General features: G+C 40.8%; 1 protein-coding gene across 1 annotated transcript; it reads left to right on the top strand.

Moving 5' to 3' along the window:
* Positions 1 to 293: 293 nt before the first annotated feature.
* Positions 294 to 10,195, top strand: MMP13 (matrix metallopeptidase 13). Its single transcript, XM_026505891.4, has 10 exons — positions 294 to 428; positions 517 to 758; positions 1,401 to 1,549; positions 1,721 to 1,846; positions 3,732 to 3,893; positions 5,266 to 5,383; positions 5,940 to 6,073; positions 6,913 to 7,072; positions 8,848 to 8,951; positions 9,813 to 10,195. The coding sequence occupies exons 1-10, from the start codon at positions 312 to 314 to the stop codon at positions 9,911 to 9,913; spliced, it is 1,413 nt and encodes a 470-aa protein (XP_026361676.4). The 5' UTR covers positions 294 to 311; the 3' UTR covers positions 9,914 to 10,195.
* Positions 10,196 to 11,436: the final 1,241 nt, after the last annotated feature.

The following is an 11,436-nucleotide window of genomic DNA, read 5'->3' as shown; positions in this document are numbered from 1 at the left end:
CCCGTAAAGTGAAAATTTTACTACTCTATGCTTCTTCCCACAGTATCCATAAATATGCTGAGGTTGTTTATTTTGCCAGATGGTTTTTGAGACCCTGCTGAAATGAGAGATGCCCTCATTTTATATTTCCCTCAAATCCTACCACAAACCACACTTCTTGGAAGAAAAAAAAAGTCGCCATGTAAGCATGTTTACCTTCAACAGACTAGGAAGCGGGAACTTGTCCATAAATGATGAGTCACCACTGCAGGTCTATAAAAGTAAAGGTGCCTGCCTGGGGGAAGGCAGAGGCTCCAGGCACAACCACCACGATGTTCCCAGGCGTCCTGGCCGCCTTCCTCTTCTTGAGCTGGACCCCGTGTTGGTCCCTGCCCCTTCCCAGCGATGGCGAGGACGATCTGTCTGAGGAAGACTTCCAGCTTGCCGAGGTAGAGTAACTTGCCAATCCCAACGGGGTGTTGCATCTCACAAGTGCCCTTCTCTTTTAAAAGCAGGCCATTCTGGTGTCTTTTCCAGCGCTACTTGAGATCCTACTACTATCCCCTGAATCCCGCTGGAATCCTGAAGAAGTCTGCAGCAAGCTCCGCGGTTGACAGGCTCCGAGAGATGCAGTCCTTCTTTGGCTTAGAGGTCACCGGCAAACTTGATGATAACACCTTGGACATCATGAAGAAACCAAGATGTGGGGTCCCCGATGTGGGCGAGTACAATGTTTTCCCCCGAACTCTCAAGTGGTCCAAGACGAATCTGACCTACAGGTAAATCTTTCTTTACTATTTGTTAATTTTTTGAATAGTACTAAATGCCTAATTTTCAGCACACACTATAGATGGCAGAACATGTTGGGTCCCATTTTCTTTAGGTAGGCTTTAAATATTTAACTAGAAGTTAAATAATTCCAGTACCAACTTTAATACTATTGGTGAGACTATCTCATGACATCTATTATTGTTACATTAACCTAGCATTATTTTTCATTGGAAATCGCAAAGTATTTTTTTAGGAAAGAAATAAAATTTGCAAATGAGGCATATTTATTAAGAGTGCTCAAAAATGGAGAGTCCTATGCTCTCTAGGAACTTGACAAAGCTATTTTGTCTATTTAGATCATCGCAATACAAGTCCATACCTGTATCATACAATATAAATTTCATAAATATCTGAATACTTTAAATGTAAGATTCCACATGGTCAGATATTTGGAGATACTCAAATGTCTGAGTTCATCTTGTTCTCTTTGTATGGCATCATAGTTAAGAAGTTCTTTGAAGCAACGGACCTCTAGTAGAACTTTTAGAGAAGCCAGTGCATTCTGAGTTGAAAAGCAGTATTCCAAGAAAACATATTCTCAAATAGCTTTCTCCTTCCAAAATATAATTGAAACTTCCTCTGTTTAATAGGATTGTGAATTATACCCCTGATCTGACTCATTCTGAAGTTGAAAAGGCGTTCAGAAAAGCCTTCAAAGTTTGGTCAGATGTGACACCTCTGAATTTTACCAGACTTCACGAGGGCACAGCTGACATCATGATCTCATTTGGAACTAAAGGTAATGATGCAGAATCATTTTTGAGACATTTTTACATTCTGCTCCCTAATTGTCTCCACTTTTTAATTCCTTCTTTCAGTCATTCATTGCTTTTTTACAGAATTCACCAAGAATTTGTGCCAGGCAGTGCTGGATATATTTAGATTCTTAACTCTTGCTTTTTATGTGTAGACCACGGCGACTTCTACCCATTTGATGGACCCTCTGGTCTGCTGGCTCATGCTTTTCCTCCTGGGCCAAACTATGGAGGGGATGCCCATTTTGATGATGACGAAACCTGGACAAGTAGTTCCAAAGGTAATGTCTCTTACAAAGGTCTGAGATTCATGATGACTAGATTAGGTTAGACAGTGATCCCATTGATAAGAAGTTAAGAAGCATACTGTAAATTATATTCAATAGTTGGTTATATTTTTCAAAAAAAATTTAAAGTTTATCTTATTAGTCTCTACAAGTGACATTTCTACAAACCTATTGAAACATTGAAAGTGAACAGTTCAGTGACTGTCAATCAAGGTGTTGTTACTATGGATTACCTTTCTGCGTGTACAGTTTATTACAAATACATCCCTAAAAACTATTAGGGCTAGATAGGCAGGTCATAGAGGAGTTGGATGTGAATTGAAATAGTTTTTTTTTCCTTGACAGAAATATTAATGGCACAAGTGCAGTCAGTTTTCTGTTCTCCATTATATGAATTACTTGTTTTCAGACATGTCTATGTCACTGATTTTATAAATACCATTCCAACAAATCAAGATGGTGTCTTACTCCAAACAGCATAAGACAGACGAGATAAAAATTATGAGAGAAAAATGAAACTCAGTGTTGAATGAATTCAGTCCGTAGATGAATCTCCAAAGCTCAAAAGAATTGGGAATATTAATTTAAGAAGAAAAGTGAGATGGTTCCAACTAGGACTTAGTATGGAGCTGTACTGACCCTTGGTTGTGACAGTTAGAGGTAGTCTTCATAGATACCTAATTTTTATTATTCATTTAAATCAGAAGAATTGTTTTTCCAAAGAGTAAAACTGGGCCTTGGCTGACCAATGCCTCAACTTCAATGCCCCCAATATATCTTTGGAAGGAAAGGTGAGAATTTACATATTTATGTTCTGAATATTACACAGGTAAGAACGATTTTAGGAGGGAAGACTAATATCTAGTATTGTTAAGATAGAGCCTCAGTTTTAGGCTCCTGCATAAATTCTGGATTTGAAATATTTAATCAAAATGAATGAAATTATTCACAAACAAACCATGATTGATTTTTCAGCTAAAGACCAAGAATGGGCTCTCTCACCAGTCATTTCAATGAAGAATTGCCTTTTACTCAGACTATGTGAACTCTGGTTGCTCTTATGGTCTGCATGAGTTACTAAGTGGGTTATGCATTTTCTTCAGGCACAGGCTCTGATAGCAAATAGTATTTAAGGTCAAATTAAAACCACTGACTCCAGCTTCCACGTGTTTTTTTTTTTTTTCAATTTTTTATCTTTTTTTTTTTTCCAATTTAAAATACCAGTATTAGGAGGCTCAGAAATTGCTAGAAAGAATGACTGGAGGAAATAATGTAAATACAGTGACACGGTAGTCTTCTAAAATCGAGGAAAGCTGGCCAATCATTTCCAAAGTTTCTATTTCTTTAAACTTTAGAGTCTAGAGATATGCTGGAAAGGATCATTTGGTTGGGATTTGTTCCCAAGTACAATGCCAGAGACCTTATTTAGTGCATGCTCCATACTTGGTCATCACCCATTGGCATGATGCCTCTTATTCAGACAATGTTCTAGACACGCCCTGATAGGTAGCACCCTATGTGACTTCTCTTGACTCCTCCTTCAAGGCCTCCATTGTCCACTTTCTTCACATGAACCAAGAAAACAAAGAGCGAGTCAGGATTCCTAGTGTCTTCCCAGTAAATCCTCACTGATTCCTAATTATTTGAGAGCATTCTGTTGATATTCTAATTATGTAGGCAGCTATCATCAAAGAGAATATTAAATTATTAATAAGGATTAAATCAATATTTTGAATCTTCCTTCAAGCAATTTAATATTGAATAGTAATTTTTTTTAAAAAAAGAGTGAAATAGCCAAGAAAGAGAAACAGGCAAGGAAAATAGCATTCCATCCATTAACTAGTCACTGTCTTTTCATCATTGCTTTGTTTTCTTACAGGCTACAACTTGTTCCTTGTTGCTGCCCATGAGTTTGGCCACTCCTTAGGTCTCGACCACTCCAAGGACCCGGGAGCACTCATGTTTCCCATATACACCTACACTGGCAAAAGCCACTTTATGCTTCCCGATGATGATGTACAAGGGATCCAGTTTCTCTACGGTAACTCTTAATTTATCAGTCTAGAAACAATAGATGTATACATTTATTTGCAGATGTGTACATTTATTTGCAAAATTATCAGTGAATTTATCATTACCAATATTGCTGTCCTGGTTCTGTTATTAAAACCTGGGAAGACATGCCCATTTTCCTTTCTGAATCAGACCACCTGCTCAAGTAGAAAATATTCTATTCTCCAATATTTTGCAGATTCATATTTGTATTTATACCTTGCAAGGTACTTTGATTCCCACAAAACACCTCTGACATAAGGAAGGAAAATATTTTATTCCCCAGTTAGCCAATGAAGAGTCTAAATAATGTATCTCTAGTACCGTGGCTGACAGTGAAAGTGTGGTCTTCACCAGCTTTTATAAGTTTTGGGTATTCCTTCAACCACGTTAGTTTGCCACAGTAGAAACCGTTCAAGTGGCCTGTGGTAACTTTTAATCAATATCTACGATGACCATTTTAAGAATCTCTTCTTTTTTTTTCTTCCAAATTTTCAATAATATTTGCAAAATAATGAAATCTAACCCCAAACCAGCAAAATTACCTGCTATTAAGAGAGTTAAAGTCATCAGTGTAAACACGTCTAGAGCACCGAGCTCAGAAACCTTGCCCATGGCACCTGGCCCATCCTTCCCCCTCTGGACTGAAGTCTACTCTAGCAGCTAGTGTAGGTGTGGGCAAGTACTTTGTGTTTCTTGCTATTTCTACAATCCTGAGACCAAGGGACTCGATGATAGAACGAATATGAACCAGGCGGAGAGGAAGCAGCTCAGAATTGTTACTGTGCATGACGCCTGCTCTGCACTCACCTGAGCTGGGGGAAAGGGACAAACTCGTGGCATATCAGGGCTGCTGAAGGCTTGGCTGCTCGCTCATAGCAGCGGGACTGGGGGAAACTGGTGAAGCGACCGCGTCAGACATCGCCCACTGGTAAAAGAGGCGAGAGATAGAGCAGAGGCGAGGATGCCTGCAGGGACGGTTCGCCCCCGGAAGTGGCTCCAAGAGAAATGTGTGTCTCAAGAGCAGCCTGTCCATAGCTTGTGCCAAGCATGGGGAAGTTTTCCTTTGAGTCTCGCTGCCTTCCCCACCCACCCATTTCTATCACCAACCTCAAGAAACCCAAAGCTGTAGTTGAGAAGAATCTCGAAGGGGCTTGAGGATGGAAGCGGGAGGAGCAGGCCCACCCACAAGCTTGGCGACCCCGGAGGAAGGAAGTAGGATGGCACGGTGCTGGGACCCTGGCGTAGAAGCTGAGGACCTCCTGTCCTCCTGGAGGGGACTCTGCGACTCTCCACTAGCAGGGGCGGGGCATCAGGAAGGCCGGCCTCACAACCTTCTTCCATTCATTTCATGACTGCAGGCCCAGGAGATGAAGACCCCAACCCTAAACATCCCAAAACACCAGACAAGTGTGATCCCTCCTTATCCCTTGACGCCATTACCAGCCTCCGAGGAGAAACAATGATCTTTAAAGACAGGTACTCTTGATAATATTTTACACAATGTGCACGTCATGGACATTTGTGAAAAGCTGTGTCTGCAAATCGCCAAATATCCGGTCGCATTTCCAAAGGTGAAGTTAACAGCAAAAATAATAGATTTTTGGGTAGTCTGGTGTGGTTTTTTTTTCCCTACATGTTGCAGATGACATAAATAACTGATGGATGAACACTATTTTTCCATGGTTAGCCTTGGCATGATACAGCTTCTCTTTACAACGCTGGTGGTACTTGTTCTTATAAAGATAACCAAGTAAATGTAGAAACCCAATTTATTTATTTAAAACACAAGTATTGAAATCAGTTATCGTATCAAGAAAGTGTTACAGCATCCACATGAATTCCTTTTGGTCTGGGACGACTTTTGTTCTGGTTACATATGCGGGAATTTGAGAGAGTGTTTACAACCTAAACCTGGCGGTAACGAAAACTAAGATACGAATTTTTCACGTCTGCGTTGTTCCAGTACATGCTTGTTTGTTCATTTGTTCATCAGTCATTTACAGCAAACGCTGTATTTTTGCTTTTGCATTAGATTCTTCTGGCGCCTCCATCCTCAGCAGGTTGATGCCGAGCTGTTTCTAACAAAATCCTTTTGGCCGGAACTTCCCAACCGTATCGATGCTGCCTATGAGCACCCCTCCCGGGACCTTATCTTCATCTTCAGAGGTAAGCCTTTCCCCAGTGAGGCCTCCCACATGTCCAGGGCGGGCAGGGATGAACTTGGTGCTGCCTAGTCTCAGCACGATGACCACACTCCTGAATAAATACCTAAACTAAGAGGCAGCCATAATGAAATAGAAAGCAGAGCATACCCAGAGCCTTTCTACTAAATGTCCCCAAATGTGACAAGTAAAAAGTCTGCGTTATTACTTATCATTACAAATTTTCTGTTTATTTTATAGCAATCGTGTCCATTTTTTCTTATTTCCTTTTAAAAATTGTTTGCTGAGCAAAACATTGACAATGTACCTTTTGAAACATTGAAAAAAATATTATCCATAAATCCCCCTTCTGAAAAGTCAATTTATTTCATATTCTCACTTTTTTGGTAGTCCTTCACCATATGTAATATGTATTTTCAAATATTTATATTCATAGTGTATATACATTTTCATATTTTACTTGTTTACTCTACTGACACTGTTTCTGTTATTTGACTATCATAATTAATGCTATAACAAGGTCACTTTCTATCTGGTATAAAATCTGAGTTTTCAATCTAATTCAGTGTTCCCACTGTCCTGCTTATTCGTGAGGAAATTTTAATACACTTTTTCCTCAGCTCCAGATTAACAGTCAGAGGTAATACATTGCCAAATTAATTATGATATTTGGTTGGTAATTATATTCATAATTAGGAAATTAGCATCGCATAAACATGGTGACCACAGACACTAATTGATTTTTAAATGTATAAAATGAGTCTTTGTTAAAGTAAATATCTATATAATGTGAGTCCTAATAGAGTCCCTTGGATAATAAAACCATTCTTTCACTTATTCTAGGCAGAAAATTTTGGGCTCTTAATGGTTATGACATTCTGGAAGGTTATCCCCAAAAAATATCCGAGCTGGGATTTCCAAAAGAGGTTAAGAAGATAAGTGCAGCCGTCCACTTTGAGGACACAGGGAAGACACTCTTCTTCTCGGGAAACCAGGTCTGGAGGTACGGCTGCCATGTTTACTGACCCATCACCCTGTGTCGCACGGGCTGAGTCAGTCCCACACCACTCTCGCCAGGTTAAACCATGATCTCATGCATTATTTAAAATGGCAAACCAGTCACATTAATGTCTGTTCCATGTCAGCCCCTGGAGGCAAGTCCTCAGGCGGGTATTTAGACTTCTCGAGTGTGCTTGAGCCAACACTCCACGCACACAACTCTCACTTCTCTGGAGCCACTCTTTCCTTTCTCGGCTATTGCTGTGCCTCAGCCCTGCTAAGCCATCTCCTTTACTTTCACATGTTCATCCTCACTGGTCTTGCTCCCAAATCCTCTTTCTTGTCACCCCTCCTAACTTACATGGAGCCCCACCTTCAGTGGCTTGAGAGGACCAGGAGTAGGTGCAGGAGAAGATGGAGAGAGAAGGCCGCCACTTCCCCAGTGTCTGCTCACCAGCAGAGAGGTTGGCCAGGAAGCTGCTGGGCCCACGGTTTTTAAAGTCAGCCCTTTTTTGAAGGACAGGTGGAGTTGGAATATTTAGAACATACGTTGATATGAAGGCAGCTTTGACACTGGCAACATTTAAGAGCCCAGAGCCATATATATATTTGGGAATGAGACTATCTCATAGGAATCCCATACTTGAAAGGTTTAAATTAGTAGCTTTATCTGTACACACACACACACACACACACACACACACACACATATTCCTATATGTGTCATCTTTGCTTTTTGACTTCCTTATTTCTGACAATGACATTCACTACTGTCTAAATACTACGGCCAGATTCTCCCTGGTACTGCTGTTCCAGTCCCATGCCCTATATAAGGTCTGTGGTGCAATGAGGGCGTGTGACTTACCTAATCGCAAATGCACTGTGCTTTTATCCCCGCATTTGGCTTGAAGTCCTTTCCCTGCATCTCTCCCTCTTGAAATTCTACCCTCTGGTCAAAGTTAACTGGAAATACCATTTAACCTCAAAGTCTTTTGGATCGCCCCATTCACAGGCATGTCTCTTCTCATGTCTCCTCATGGCACTTGATGTCTCCTTGTCATGATGCTCGGCTTCCATTGCTTAGTGTGGCCATGTAGATGTGTCCCACCTCTCTCTCCATAGTTCAGTTGGTCTTGTCTTTCATCTGTTGGAACATAGCTCAAGAATAAGAAACTCATCAGTAACAGTAACAGTTGTACATGATGGGAGGTTGTTGTAGGCTAATTTTAGGATGCGTGTGGTTGGCTAGGGTGTGCCTGTGTGCAGGGGAGGTGGACTATGGAACTGGAGCTACGGGAGGGGAGAGCTATGCTTCCCCTTCCTAGCTTCAGAACCACCAGATGCCCCAATAACATTTTAGTCCAGAAGCTATACATCAGATATTCTGGCATCCATTACCACACTTAGCAAGTTGTCTCACCCGGGGTGGGAGGTCAGTACATAGTTGTTCAATGCACAAACATGCATTTATTTTGGTCTAAGAACACTTTCCTAATAACACACTTTTATAACAGATATGCAGTTTGTGAGATGGAAATGAGCTTGTGACTATCTTTGCAAAGATGGCCTTTAGACCAGGCAGCAAATGCCCTGCAAGCATCCACCATGCACTCAGTATAATGATTCCTGATTTGAAAAATCTACCGGATGTTCTAAACGGACTTAAAATTTTACAACTCTTGTCAATTTTGTAAGGTGTCATGATATCCATTATATCATCTCTGAGACAATCTCTAAGAAATACGACCTACTTAAGAGTTTGTTTTTCTTACTACGTAGCTATGATGACACTAACCAGGTCATGGATAAAGACTACCCCAGACTGATAGAAGAGGACTTCCCGGGGGTTGGTGATAAAGTGGATGCTGTCTATGAGAAAAACGGTAACTGGTTCCATCGCACTGACCTCAACGGGGTGGGGGGGCTTCTGTATCCCCTCAAAGTCATTTCCCTTTAGAGAGTGGTTTTATACAGGACTTAGGGTTGCTAAGAAACGTATAGCAGTTAAGGAATTAGTTACATAGGCAGCAAATAAAACATAACACTTAGAACAAATGAAAATGTTGCTCAAAAGATTGCTAATTCTACAAATGAAAGATGCCAAACTTTAAACACTATCTTAAATTATTTTTTAAATATTTTATTTATTTATTTATTGGAGAGAGTGAGAAGGAGAGAAAGTGGGGGGGCAGAGGCAGAGAGAGAACCTCAAGCAGACCCCCTGCTGAGTATGGAGTCGTATGAGAGGCTCGATCTCACGACCCTGAGATCACGACCTGAGCCGGAATCAAGAGTCAGATGCTTCACTGACTGAGCCACCCGGGCGCCCTAACACTATCTTAAATTATGCTTAATGATGCCAAAAGGCAAAAATTATTGCCATAATTTAAATCAAGAGTAGAGTGGGGAGTCATTTATATAGAAAGACCAATGACTACCATAACTATATAGTTATTTTTGCTTTATTATGAAGAGGGGCATTTTCCCAAACTTAAATAACCAGGATCCATCAAACCTGGAACTCATGGCAAGATGACCACTATTTCAAGGTGACAATTCAGGAGACCTGGGAAACTTGTACTTTTTTTCTTCCCTTAAACTATAAGCATTAGTAGGGTTTTTAAACACAAATGTTGGCGTGTTAAGAAACAGTGGGATGTAACACGTTGTACTCTTAATGTGAGCTGGCGTAAACGCCTCCTGTTTTTGACTCTGAAACTTTCTCTTTGGTCTTTCCCTCACAGGCTATATCTATTTCTTCAACGGGCCCATTCAGTTTGAGTACAGCATCTGGAGTAAGCGCATTGTGCGCGTTATGGCAGCAAATTCCCTCTTGTGGTGTTAAGTGTCTTTTCAGTGCTGTTATTTAAATCCTGGAGAGCATTTGAGATAATACTTCCAGCGATACTGGGTGTGGGGCACGGGGACGTCGGGGGGAAGCTTAGTTCTGTGAACGAGCTTCGGTAACTTATCTTTGAATAGATGGTATATGGACAGTGATATGTGGCTGGAACCACAGCGAATTTTAAAGTAATGGAATTCAGAGGCTGTAAGGATCACCTAATTCTTGCACGCTCCACAGAAGCAGCAGACGACAGTGTTTCCCACAACAGAAACGGGACATATGGTGTGTCAAAGACAGTTAGCATAATGTTTAAATATATTTATAAGGAAACTTTGCAAAGGCATAGAAGCCAGTCACAGTTATGTAATTAATGAATCATCTTTATTAAAATGTATAAAATAGTATGAGAATGGGATTTGTGGGGAGCATATGGTACCACCAACAAACAGACACCAAAGGGAAATATCTGTAATAAAGATATTGTGGACAACTTTCCAAAGAAGTGATTTTGGTTTTGCACTGAGAATATCTGAATGTACGTGCCCCGCTTCCTACTGACACTAGGACCAGAGTCACTCCAGATGAGAGACAGGGCCCAATGCCGAGGACAGTAGAGGTGGCCTGTGGGTTTGGTTTAATTCTCACTGTTGACCGTGATTCCAGGCCTACTCTCAAAGAAGACTTTTTTTTTTTTTTTTGCATGTTCTAGAAGATAAAGAGAGCCTGTCTCTCTTTGTACTCAAACATTTCAGGTCTTCCAAAAATATCAAAGAATTAAAATGGCTATCACAGCGATCTAAGGCCACAGCATCATTCTTTCATAAATCATCTGATTCTTTAAGACGAAAGGTAGTATTCTAGCCTGTCTCACCTAGATAATTGCTTTAATTGTCCAGTTCACCGTGGATAGACAGGCTCTTTTCTGAAAATAAAAAATATATCGTATAAATTGGAAGCATGCTAAAACAGAGACATTCAAAATAAAGAAAATACCCTGCTGGACTGCAGTCCTCTTGAGGATGTGGAAATGGACTTCTCCCTCTCCTTGTTCTTCTCTCACCCCCGTGAGGCTTGCCCTGTCCAGCACAGGCGCTCACTGGATGGGGGAACGGCCACAGGCGATCTCGGACGTGCTGGGACCTCTTGTTCACAGAAATTCAGGCAAAGAAAAGTGTATTATATTTGCAAGATGTGTCAGGAAGCGTTTATACTGTTTATAATAAAAAAGTATTTTCAACAGACATTCTTATATAGTATATTTTGTTTTTCCGTGGAATTTTAGGCTTTCTTCCCACAAAGAGGGTCCATTTAAATGATTCCTTTTTCTTGCCAGTATTTCTTGGTGAATATAACTCACTCACTCTTTTGTTTGTAGAAGGACTAAATTCAGAATTTAGCAGTAACTGTCCCAGGCCATGTTACCAGGAGCTCTGACAGGGTTTGGTCAGCCTGGTGAGGATGGGCCAACCTCCCCAGACCGAGCTCACAGTTCTCAGACTCTCCCCCTGGGAGCAGTATTTGGA

The sequence above is a fragment of the Ursus arctos genome, unplaced genomic scaffold, assembly GCF_023065955.2.
Source record: "Ursus arctos isolate Adak ecotype North America unplaced genomic scaffold, UrsArc2.0 scaffold_22, whole genome shotgun sequence".
NCBI lineage: Eukaryota > Metazoa > Chordata > Mammalia > Carnivora > Ursidae > Ursus > Ursus arctos.
This window is presented reverse-complemented; position numbering and strand designations above follow the sequence as displayed.

Coding starts and splice junctions, on each gene's coding strand:
- MMP13 (XM_026505891.4), top strand. CDS start 312: ATGTTCCCAGGCGTCCTGGCCGCCTTCCTCTTCTTGAGCTGGACCCCG. Junction 6,074..6,912: donor CCTTATCTTCATCTTCAGAG/GTAAGCCTTTCC, acceptor CACTTATTCTAG/GCAGAAAATTTTGGGCTCTT. Junction 8,952..9,812: donor TGCTGTCTATGAGAAAAACG/GTAACTGGTTCC, acceptor TTTCCCTCACAG/GCTATATCTATTTCTTCAAC.